The sequence below is a fragment of the Paramormyrops kingsleyae genome, chromosome 4, assembly GCF_048594095.1.
Source record: "Paramormyrops kingsleyae isolate MSU_618 chromosome 4, PKINGS_0.4, whole genome shotgun sequence".
NCBI lineage: Eukaryota > Metazoa > Chordata > Actinopteri > Osteoglossiformes > Mormyridae > Paramormyrops > Paramormyrops kingsleyae.
In genome coordinates, this window is record NC_132800.1 from 6,876,543 (window position 1) to 6,888,800 (window position 12,258).

A 12,258-nucleotide genomic window follows, 5' to 3' on the forward strand; every position below is an offset into this window, starting at 1 on the left:
CACTTACAGTGAGGGCAGCCGTGTTTTCTGTGTTCCTGATTCTAGCCTGTGCCACTGCTAAAAAGAAAAACAATGGTAGATTAGTGAAAACGGACACACTTGAATTTCTTATATGTATCAGTGAGAGGTTTTCATTAAAGTTGTGAAAGCGGCCATCCTCACCAGATCTTCTGCATAGAATCATGACAACAGCGAGCAACAGTAGTGCTCCCACGATCCCCACAGAGATCAGCAGTGTGGTATTACTGTGGAAATAAACATGAATGATTTCATGTTATCTGGATTTAAGGTACTTAAGAGCTTTTCATTATAAGAGTTCTGTATATGAATAACACCCAGCAATCATCTGTAGGGTATATATCTGTCCACAGAAGGACCAAAAATGGAATAATTATAGAGCTCATTTCAACCATAATCATATAATACCACCTAACAACAATTCTACAAAAATCTACGAGAATCCTGTAAACAACACCAACAATAACTCCTTCTAAAATGGGAAGCCCTTAAACATCTTTGTTTTACATTTCAGACTGAGGTGAAGACATACGCTCAGGATATTTGTACCTCCTGTGCTGCAATTCTGAAACAGAACAGCATGACAGTAATGTTCACAAATCTGAAGCCGCTGACTGATTTCCTACAGCAGATTCAAAATGAGCACAGCAGAGTGTCAGAGAAAACAGCGGAACCGAAGATTGTTCCAGTGTAACTGATAAACCACATATCATTTATGTATGTCTTACCTTAAAATTGAATTTGTGCTGTTCTGTCTTGTTGAATTGGATGTCAAAGGAAAGGGAGAAGAAACTGTAGTTCTCAGTGTCGTATGATGGTTCCTTTCTGTCTGTTGCGTAGTTGGGACATGAATTTCTGTAAAGGATCATGAGAAAACCCACTGGATTAGTTCAACATCAATGATGAAGACTGGGAATGTGGCAACAGCACTGAATGCAAATACACAAACAGACACACACAGCAGGGATGCATGTTAAACAGCCAGCGTCTGATTCACTACAGTCTGCTATTGGTTCAGACCTCAGCTGCCATTAACACTGGTGTATATATACAAAGGAAGCTGCATTACAGCCACAAACTGCATTCATTTAGACCTATAATCATTTTGATATCTGTCTTTGAGTGACAGCATTAAACTCTGGTTCTGATTGGTTGATGCTGAATGGAAAAACACCCTCTGACTTTATCACAGTGTGACAGGCAGATGCACAAGGTCACCATGGACTCATTTAGTGTGAATCACAGCCCAGGAACAGCTCTCTCCCTCTGTGTGCCTCAGGGTCAAACAGAAGCACCTTCAGGAACCGACATCTTACCTTCCCGGACTATAAACGGCATAAAGGCACGATCGCTTTGTGCTGCAGACGCCTCCACAGCACACCAGTAATAGTCAAAGTCCTCCTCCTGCAGGTCCCTTATGGTCACAGTAAACACCATTTGGTCACGGTCATCAGAGACTGACACTGTCCCTCTACTCTGTTCCCCATCTGACTGTGCTATTCTGGAGCAGGAATCCCATTCATATCCTCTACACAAGTATTTGGTTTTATATTTATAATTTTGGTCATAGTAACATGGGATGGTGACAGATCCTCCTCTCGGTGCAGAAACCCAGCTCTCTGTCCTCACACTCTGAGCATCTATGGGGAGAGAACATGAATGACGGAGCATCAGAAACATATAATAATGCAGAATGAACATGCAGGTAACTTATGACTGTAGAATCAGGGAGGAACAGCCAAGTCAGATGAAATGACGTGGTCAATAAAGGGTTAACAGGCCTGAATTTTATGCAGGAACTGGGGTCTGTTTAACACAGAGACAAGGAATGTCGAGGGTGTAGATCTTAGCACCAATGAACTGAAGCTGGGGTGAAATTACAATGACAATAAGACAGAGATTATATTAGCTTACTTGGAGTAACCAGGAAGAGCAGACTGTCAGACGTTTCCTTAGTTCTTCCTTCACCCACAAAACACCAATAATTTCCAGAATCCAGCTGCTGCAGGTTCTTCATGGTAACTAGGAAGACTAAGTTATCGGGATCATCAGTGATGGTCCCCTTGGTTTGTGTCGCTTTAGTAGCTGATGTGCAGGTGGGGCGATTTCCTGATTTACACCAGGATTTCACACGGTTTTTATGCTCTTGACCATAGAAACACGGGATGGTGATGGATCCTCCCGTTTGTCCTCTTAAATAACTGAATGTCTTCAGGGTGGAACTTCTTTCTTTAGCTTGTAGGAAAACAAACCGTCAGTCATAGAATTATCATTGGAAAAGTATATGAATCACCCAGCTTCCATCTGCTTATCATATATACATTTGCACATGTACTATTGGGGGTCGTGTGTAAATATTCAGGTGTTCAGGCTCCTGTAGGAATATTTAACATAAACCAGGAGGCATGAATCCTGCCGATACACCAGCCATCACCCCCAGCCAGGACGCGTCAGGACGGTGTTTCATTGTAAAAACAGGCAGCACCAGTCTGTCATTATGTCAACTGCACATGCATCACATGGTAATTAATTTTCATTTGTTTATTTTCTGATTAATATTGTTCACACTGTCCTTGCACTTTGTTATTCCCTTTTGTGTTTCTATCTCTACAGCTCATGTATCACGCTGTATTATTTGGGCTTATTTTAGCCAGCACTGTGCAAAGGATACATTTTTAAATAATTGTTATGTTGCTCATAATGCAAATGATTTATTCCTAAGGCACTACAAATGAAGGTGCGTTTAGGAAGATGAGGATTAAACACCATACCTGCAGTAATCAACCTGTATTCTTCATCAGAGGTGGCCTTATGTATCTGACCATCACCCACAGCACACCAGTAACTGCCTTCATCTGACTTCTGCAGGTCCCTCATAGTCACAATGAAGACTAAGTTCTGGGGATCATCAGTGATGAACACTCTGTTCATGGCCGGTAGGGAGTCACTGCGTGTCTCTGGGCTGCAGGATGACGTGTCTTTCCCTTTACACCAGGATTTCACAAGGTCTTTATGCTCCTCACCATAGAAACACGGGATGCTGATGGATCCTCCTTCTGATCCAGTTAATGTCGTCTGTTTGGAGCTTCTTACAGGGACGATGGCTACAAGAAGAACAGCAAACCTGTGAGTAATGTGTCACAGTCTTTGGAAAAGGAATTGTATAGTTAGACAGATAGATACCATGTGGCTACTGCTGGTTTCTAGAACCAAGCCTGTCTTCTCACCTGCTTCTGGATTTTGGTCTGTATTTGGTAAATGTTGTATCTTATATTGATTCTGACCTTGGCCAGTATTTCATCCTACGATTCTCGAATATCTGTATTTTGCCTGTTGGGTCAGATTACAATCTATTAAAGTCCCTGAATCTGCACTGGGATCTCAGACCACTTTCATTACAATATGATGTTAGTTTCATTAGCATGTTATCTTATCTATGAGAAGAAGGAAGTGTGTAATTTTGAACTCTTTAGAACTCACATCCCCATATAGGATAAATAATACCCACTGATGTGTTCTGAATGACTGCCAGAAGACAATGAAGGAGAGTATTTCATATGAATATTTTGTGAAAATATCCATATTAGCCATATGGATCCTAAATAAGTGATTTTCATGATGGATTTATTTTTTCATGCACTAAATTTAGTTAGGCCAGATCCTCACTGGTAAAATATGGTACATTTACACTCTGATATCAGCTTTGTCAGTAATTTACTCATTTTTGCTCAGTGTCTGAGAGCTTCACTTGCTCACAATAAAATTTTGTTATGTTTCTTTCTGATTAAAAGCTACAACAGAGGATAGTAATACATCTAACTCGATTATCTAATTTTCACATCAAAAGAAAGTACTAGACTGAAAATAAAGCATTTTTCCTTCTCTTTTGATTAGTTAAACATAAAGTGAACAAAATGCCAAGCTTTACCTGGTAACCCTATAAAAATGATGAAGAGGAGGAAGAGGAGAGGAGCCATATCTGGTGTGTCGATTGTGGCCTTTAGCTGTATCTGTTTCTATCCATCTGTAATAAAGTGACTGTCTGTCCTCATTCTGAATGTGTCAGTGCATTAAAGAGGGGGCCTGACAGAGAGGGAGGGGAGGAGATCTCACACACACACCCACACACACACACACACACACACACACACACACACACAGACACACACAAACACACACACAGGGCATCAACCACAAACACACTGAATTAGCTGGGCGTATTTTCTCAACAGTTTCCGCATCTTTCATATGAGTCGTCAACAAGGTTCTGTAGAGAAGTGGCAGACATGTCTGCTGTTATCTCTGCTCCTTTAATTAAGACACCAGCCTTAAATGATAGATTATAGCATTTATATTAGATTACAAAGGCTGCTGTGAAAGAACCTCCAGAAACCACATTCCTGCAGAATCCCAAATCATCCTGATTTAATTCACTGCAGATAATTAGCTGGTTATCATGAAGCTGCAAATTCAGATGGAGGCATTTCATAATCACCTTTAGCTTGGCTAATTACTGTCAGCAGCACAGTTTACATTGGGAAGTTACTGGGGTGTCATTATAAAAATGCTCCTGAAAGAGTTTATATGTCTCCCCTGATGTTTGGTTTGTATGTCACTGGATAACAATCCACTGCTGTCAAGGCACCTGCAGGAGAAAATGAACAGCATGTAAATGAGATGTAAGACTTCAGAACACAGGCTGAGGTGAGCTTTGCCCCAGCAGGGGGTTGTAAATGACATGCTTCATCTTCCTCGTGGTGTAACACAAGACTATAGTCTTTTAATATAACTTGATGTCCAAAGGGTTTCAGATGTTTATCTTTGAGTGTGGAGTCACATGACGTGGCAGAGAGGTGAGAAAATGACACAGACAAACAGCTTAAAAACAGCCTGTTTTATTAACACAAAACCATCCTAAGATTCATCGCCTTCAGCAAAGCCTGCATACGCCCCTCTGTTCAGCTGTGCGGCCACCTGCCTGCATTTTACTTCTGCTAAACTGTACAGAGAGCCGTGTTGGTAAGTGTGGGTCACCAGCTTCAGAGGGGGGGGGGGGGAAACTGCCAAAGCCAGCAGTGACAGAGTCTCAATCTTCACACCCGGCATCAAGTGACACGTCTATCAATACATCTGTTTACAAGTAAAGCATTATTTCCATTTTCTTCATGTGCATCTTTACGGAATAGTTTGAAAGTAAATTTCTGATGTGACAAATTTACATCATACAATAGTGACAAGAGCATCTTAAACTGACAGAAAAAATAAATTAAATTAAAGTAAAGTAACTTCCAGCTTGCTTACGATATTTTACAATAAAAGAGGCCACTAGGTGGCAGCATAACACAGTAATAGCCTCCTGAGACCCAAGGAAAAAAGTGTCCTTCAATTGTAGGTTATTTGTCTTTGGAGGAAATAAGACATCTTACAATTTAGATTTTTTCAAATTTATTCTTATTTTAATTTCACAGCATGTCCTCTTTAGTGCGCAACAGGAATAAATACGTTTCCCAACATCAGTGAAAAAATAAATGCAAAAATACAATGTCCACTACAATGGACATAAATGAATAGGTCGGGTCTCAGGAGGATATAGCATGCCAAACATACCATTTACACAACAGTTAAAGAGAACAAAACAAGTAGAATAACAGAATCCATGAAATAGGAAGTTTTTACTTCATGTCACTTCCTCCTCTCTGATGCAAACTTGGTGTGAGTAGATCTTGTGGCCTGCTGTCCTTTACTCCTTGAAAAAAAAGACATTTATCTGTCTGAAATACAGGGGGCGCTATGACACAGTGAGCACCATGTTACCTCACTTCCTGTCTGTGTGTCTCTGGGTCCCTGTCCATCCTCTGCCCTCTGCTCCAGGTTCCTCCTGACCCTGCACTGGGTAACTGCTAATGGGGAACAGACAGTGTGTAATGTGACCCAAACCATGGTGTGTGGATGAAACATTACTATAGTGAAACTGGGCACTGTGAGTATCATAATGGTAAATAATCACACATATATTAACTGAATATGATTCCCTTGTTTTCTGCTACAATTTTGCTCGTTTATCTCTTTGTTTCATGTATAAACTCCATAGGGCCTCTATCTTCACCTCGTCTGTCTTTGTTCCTGACACACAGCCTCTTTAAAACCACATGGTTATGGTTTCTGCTGATGACATCACAAGCAGAGCAGTATAATGAAACACAGCATATATTCCAGCCTCAACATGATTGGTCTCATCATCCGGATTTAGTCTGAGATAAAAGGCCACGATTCAGCTACTTACTGCAGTAGCTCCATGTTTTCATCACAGCTACGATGGTGAAGATTAAGTAGACGAGGCCAACAGCTGTGTGCAGGGTGATATGCAGAGCTCGCCCCCTAGTGGAAATAATCAGGAAGCTCAGTCTAACCAGAATCAGTCTGTATGACAAATAAGCCTCCTGTCAGAACACAATACTGTGAAACAGGGAATCATTAACATCCATGTTAATGCAAAAAACAATGAGAAGTGTATAAACATCATGAAATAAAACACTACATTCTTTGTAATATATTCATATTCATAAATTAATACATGTAATACATTCATATGTAATATATAATGATTCCTTGTTTAATGGGAAGGTCTTAAACATCTAAAGATAGATTTTTCCTATTTCCCACTAACGAGAACAGACATTTTGGGGCTTCTATAAATTGGATCAAGGAACCTATCCGGATATATGTCTTAGCTTATATTGGAATTTGTAGAGTTATTTTCTGTTGACTTGAATGTCAAAGGAGAAGGAGAAGGAACAGCATTTCTCAGTGCCGTACGATGGTTCCATTCTGTCTGTTGTGTAGACGGGACATGAATTTCTGTCAAGGATCATAAGAAACACCACTGAATTAGTTCAACATCAATGAAGACTGGCACCAGCAACGAATGCAAATACACAAACAGGTACACAGTGCAGGGATGCATGTTAAACAACCAGCATCTAATTCACTACAGTTTGCTATTGGTCCATTGGATCATTTAGACCGATAATCATTTTGATTAAACTCTGGTTCTGATTGGTTGATGCTGAATGGAAAAGCACCCTCTGACTTTATCACAGTGTGACAGGCAGAAGCACAAGGTCACCATGGCCTCATTTAGTGTGAATCACAGCCCAGGAACAGCTCTCTCCCTCTGTGTGGCTCAGGGTCAAACAGAAGCACCTTCAGGAACCGACACCTTACCTTCCCGGACTATCAGGGGCATAAAGGCACCATCGCTTTGTGCTGCAGACGCCTCCACAGCACACCAGTAATAGTCAAAGTCCTCCTCCTGCAGGTCCCTTATGGTCACATTAAACACCATTTGGTCACGGTCATCAGAGACTGACACTGTCCCTCTACTCTGTTCCCCATCTGACTGTGCTATTCTGGAGCAGGAATCCCATTCATATCCTCTACACAAGTATTTGGTTTTATCTTTAGAGTTTTGATCATAGTAACATGGGATGGTGACAGATCCTCCTCTCAGTGCAGAAACCCAGCTCTCAGTCCTCACACTCTGACCATCTATGGGGAGAGAACATGAATGACGGAGCATCAGAAATATATAATAATACAGGATGAACATGCAGGTAACTTATGACTGTAGAATCAGGAGGGGACAACCAAGTGAGATGAAATGTCCTGGTCAATAATGGGTTAACAGGCCTGAGTTTGACGTAGAGACTGGGGTCTGTTTTACACAGAGGCAAGGAATACAGAAGAAAGGTGTAGGAGATTATTTAAAACCTGAATTTACTACAGGACAGATAAATACTCATTATGAGCACCAGTTAAATCAAGCTCTGGTGAAACTATGTCAGCATTAATAAAAGAGATTATATTAGCTTACTTGGAGTAACCAGGAAGAACAGACTGTCAGACGTTTCCTTAGTTCTTCCTTCAGCCACAGAACACCAATAATGTCCCCAATCCGACTGCTGCAGGTTCGTCAAGGAAGACTAAGTTATTAGGATCATCAGTGATGGTCTGTGTCGCTTTAGTAGCTGATGTGCAGGTGGGGCGATTTCCTGATTTACACCAGGATTTCACATGGTTTTTATGCTCCTGACCATAGAAACATGGGATGGTGATGGATCCTCCCGTTTGTCCTCTTAAATAACTGAATGTCTTCAGGGTGGAACTTCTTTCTTTAGCTTGTAGGAAAACAAACAGTCAGTCATAGAATTATCATTAGAAAAGTATGTGAATCACCCAGCTTCCATTTGCTTATCATATATTCATTTGCACATGTACTATTAGGGGCTGTGTGTAAATATTCAGGTATTCAGGCTCCTGTAGGAATATTTAACATAAACCAGGAAGCGTGAATCCTCCCAATGCACCAGCCATCACCCCCAGCCAGGACGTGTTTATTTTCTGATCATTATTGTTCACACTATCTTTGATTTTATATCTTGGTTATTGCCCTGCATGTTTCTATCTGTACACAGCAAATTTGCCAGGGTTAAATTAAAACTGCATGGTGTTTATATAATTCTCCCCAAATCAGTGTTACATTTAACACTGCAATGAGTGTTTTTGTATAGTTTTAAATTTTATTAGCTCTTATAGTGTTCAGTTGACACCATAGAGTGTTAGATCACTGAAACTTCACCTCTTCCCAGATTCCAAGCCCATATAGGTGGCACACCCTGGTAAATAATGGGTGGCTTATGTCTGGGGCAGCCAGCTACTGTGTTTGATTAACCCACCATCATAAGAAAGACTATGACCAACAAGGCCTTGTCATCTGTTATGTAAACTTTACATAGCTAGCTTTGATTTTTCTAAAGACCAGCCCACTTTGTTCTTGTAAGCGGAACATGGTTCTTCTTTCTGACTCTTACCATACTTGTGCATTAAAGTTGGGATTGAGTTAGAAAGATAATGTTTTAAAATTTCATTATTTGTTTCTTTTTTTCGCATATAAAATAGTTTCCTTGCACCAGTATAAGAGTAAACCAATTGAGTCCTCTCGCAATCGCCTGTGATATGAAACTGAATAAAATGTATGGCACCAGTCTTGGGAAAACCAGCACTGTGCAAATTCTCATGTGTTCCTAATGACAAGGCCGAGACTGGTAATCAAACTAGCCTCTCAGCAGGAGTGTTAGTGTAAAAGCAGTGCTTATTGACACAGATAATAAAACTTGTTAGAATGCATAACATAATTATTTAGCAGGGCTCAGAGAAGGTGAGAGCTCCCCTAGTGGTTACAGGAGTGCATTTTCCCTAAAGCAGATATAATGGGAATATGCCTTATAGCTTTTAGACCACGACTTGGGATAGAAGAACAAATCAAATTATTTTGCTCATTTAATATTCACATTATTACTGGGCTTAAATTTTAGAACACACCGTGTTCTAGGATGGTATGTCATGGATATTAGTCTCTATCACATTTTAGCGTTATGAATCCAGGCCTTTGCCTATCCTTCAGTTAGTATATGCCCAGCGGTCTAAGCAGTATAGTGACTATGGTAGGTGTGAGTCTTGTTTGCTTCTGTTTCAAATTGAAAAATATTGCAGCTCCGATATGCTACGCCTTAACATGGAATTTCTGTCCAGCTACAGGGAGCCTCCACAGAAAACACCAATCAATCACTAGCTTACAAAAATAGGACCCTGGGAACTTTATTTCTTTGATTGTTCACATACTTAGTTTACTAAGGTTTCTTATACTTGCCTTGTTGAACACCATCATGGTGGGTAAAAAAAACAAAAAACAAATCTCTTAAAAGGCTGTACAATATCATGGTATGCAAATAAACATCCAACATCATTGGTTTACAGGGAAGTGGGCGGTACCAGGAGCTGCATAGCAAAGGATGTCGCAACTCTCGTAACACATTTCCATATATAAAACCCATAGAACAGGTAATCAAAATCGGCTTACATCAAGAAGCATACCACACTCACAATTAAAAAAAACTTACAAATATAGCTTTTATGCAACTCAAAAATTATATGCAAGAAAGAGCCATGAAAAGCAAAGCTTTGTTCAACATCACAGCACACAGCTCTGTGATCTTCAAAAAAAAATCAGCGCTGAGCCAAAAAAAATTTAGTATATAATAAGTAAAGGCTGAGAGGTCCTTCTTGGTCAGAGTCTTTCTCATGATGGTTGGTAAATCAGGGTGTTTCTTATGATTCTCATATGAGTTCTTGTGTGCACATTAAAATGGGGCAGATTGGGGTCACCCATTATGCACCTGTGTGCCACCTATACGGGCTTGGAATCTGGGAAGAGGTGGAGTTACAGTGATCTAACACTCTATAGTGTCAACTGAACACTATAAGAGTTAATAAAATGTAACACTATAAAACAACACTCATTGCACTCTGTAAAGTGTTAAATGTAACACTGATTTGGTGAGAATTATATAAACACCATGCAGTGTTAATTTAACACTGGCAAATTTGCTGTGTACACATTATGTATCCTGCTGCTATATTTGATATTATCTTATTTTAGCCAGCACTCTGGAAAGAACATATTTTTCTTGGAGCTGGGAAGTTTATCGCGTCAACATGTTGCATTAATTTTAAAGTCATAACGTGTTACGGTCGACCTTTCCATATTACAATCAGGAAAAAAACCTCATAAATACTTTCAGTTTTATTTGGTTCCCTTGGCCAGCAAACCAAGAAACAAGAAACGCAAGATCATTGCGAGATATTAAGTGAGATGCTGCCTTAAATACGATTGGCCTCCTCCAAACCACACTGTACATATATTTTATGCATTTAGGAATTACTAAACTTTTTTATGATAATCCCCCAATGTACCAAAAGCGCAATGGAGAAAATGCAGACGGGTGGACTGTATTACATCTTTGGTCGCGTCAACGCATGCAGTATTTTGTTACCCAAATGTGAAAACAGTATGAACATAGATTTTAATAGAGACATATAATATTCCTTCCAGCTTGTAAACAGCGTGACAGTTTAGGTCGTGACGTTGCACGGAATCCCGGAATTCTGAGCTAAAATCAAACATGCAATTAGCGTCTCACGGGGAAGTTCAAGTTACCTGGTTTAATTACTTTGTTTTAAAAATGACCAAACGGAGGCATGTAAAGTGTTATGACTGACGCGGCATGGACTGGGGAGGCAGGCAAAGGAGAGCAGGACTGGGGTAAAATAAAAGGATTTAATAGGGACACGAAGGGGCATAGGGAAAAAACAACCTAACAATACATAACACTACAATGACAGAACTAGGGAAACAAACTGTGGTGCATGTGGTAAACGCCATTAATGCCATAGGTACGTAATAGAAAAAAAAACATTTAACATAATATAATGCCCGTTCATCAAGCTTTTTTGAAAGGATAGCAATGCAGCTTGTACTTGCTTGCAAATACAGCCTCTCCACACCTTACGATGGGGTTACATTTTAATAAACCTGTCTTAAGGCGAAAATAGTGTAAGGCAGAAAGGCAATTTAATACGGTGCACCTAACTTATCAAGCATCATAGCTTAGTCCACAGCCTACCTTAAACATGCTTACAACACTTACCTGAGCCCCTAGTTGGGCAAAGTCATTAACACAAAGCGTATTTTATAATGAAGTGTTGAATATGTCATGTAATTTATTGAATAATGTACTGAAAGTGAGCAACATTCACCTCTGATAAAGTCAAAATATCGTGACATGGACCTTCGAGGGTATTTTTGTAGGAAATGAATCATCTTCACAGCACAAGTTTAAGTTAAACCACTGTTAAAATAAAAATGTTAAAATATGGGTCATTATCCCAATCTTGAAAATAAAAAAAAAAAACTAAATTGTTCTTAAATCTTTCAGCTTTATTGCGTGTAACCCACAATAAACAAGCCATTTTTATAAGATTTATATATATATAAATTCAGTAACTACCTGTCAGACTTGGGCAGAACACCAGAGGCGGGACCCAGAATGTGGGAGATCACGGGGGTATTTGGAAATCGAAAGCTGACAAGTCCGAAGGGCAAGGCGAGAGACGTAGTCGGGGACGTAGCGAGGAGATCAAATGCCGGGGTGGTGAATCCTACACAGGCACGCCGGACAGGGGGGCAGGCAGGACAGGAGGCAGGAACACACAGGATGCAGGATGACAAGGGGTCCGGAACAGGCGGGTAAGTCTGGCCAAACGGGGCAGGAGAGAGAGATAGGAGACAATAAACCACTCAGCTAGGCACATTAAGACAATGGCAACAATACAGTGGTACCT

General features: G+C 40.2%; 1 protein-coding gene across 5 annotated transcripts in view; it reads right to left on the minus strand.

Moving 5' to 3' along the window:
• The window catches only part of LOC111857130 (polymeric immunoglobulin receptor-like), a 75,670-nt gene that overhangs the window by 42,986 nt on the left and 20,426 nt on the right, over positions 1-12,258 (minus strand). The window contains exons 5-15 of one of the 5 annotated variants that reach the window (XM_072710527.1): positions 6,302-6,876; positions 5,833-5,918; positions 5,695-5,764; positions 4,514-4,663; positions 3,947-4,101; positions 2,790-3,122; positions 1,933-2,253; positions 1,335-1,658; positions 747-873; positions 163-245; positions 8-57 (exon numbers count right to left, since the gene is read on the minus strand). In XM_072710527.1, the coding sequence (XP_072566628.1) occupies positions 8-57; positions 163-245; positions 747-873; positions 1,335-1,658; positions 1,933-2,253; positions 2,790-3,122; positions 3,947-3,995 (1,287 nt within the window). In that variant the 5' untranslated portion in view covers positions 3,996-4,101; positions 4,514-4,663; positions 5,695-5,764; positions 5,833-5,918; positions 6,302-6,876. Of the gene's footprint in view, positions 1-7; positions 58-162; positions 246-567; positions 584-746; positions 874-1,334; positions 1,659-1,932; positions 2,254-2,789; positions 3,123-3,946; positions 4,102-4,513; positions 4,664-4,897; positions 5,765-5,832; positions 5,919-6,301; positions 6,877-12,258 lie in introns of those variants that run through there. The other 4 variants (XM_072710533.1, XR_011989860.1, XR_011989861.1 and 1 more) reach the window with 4 other exon arrangements.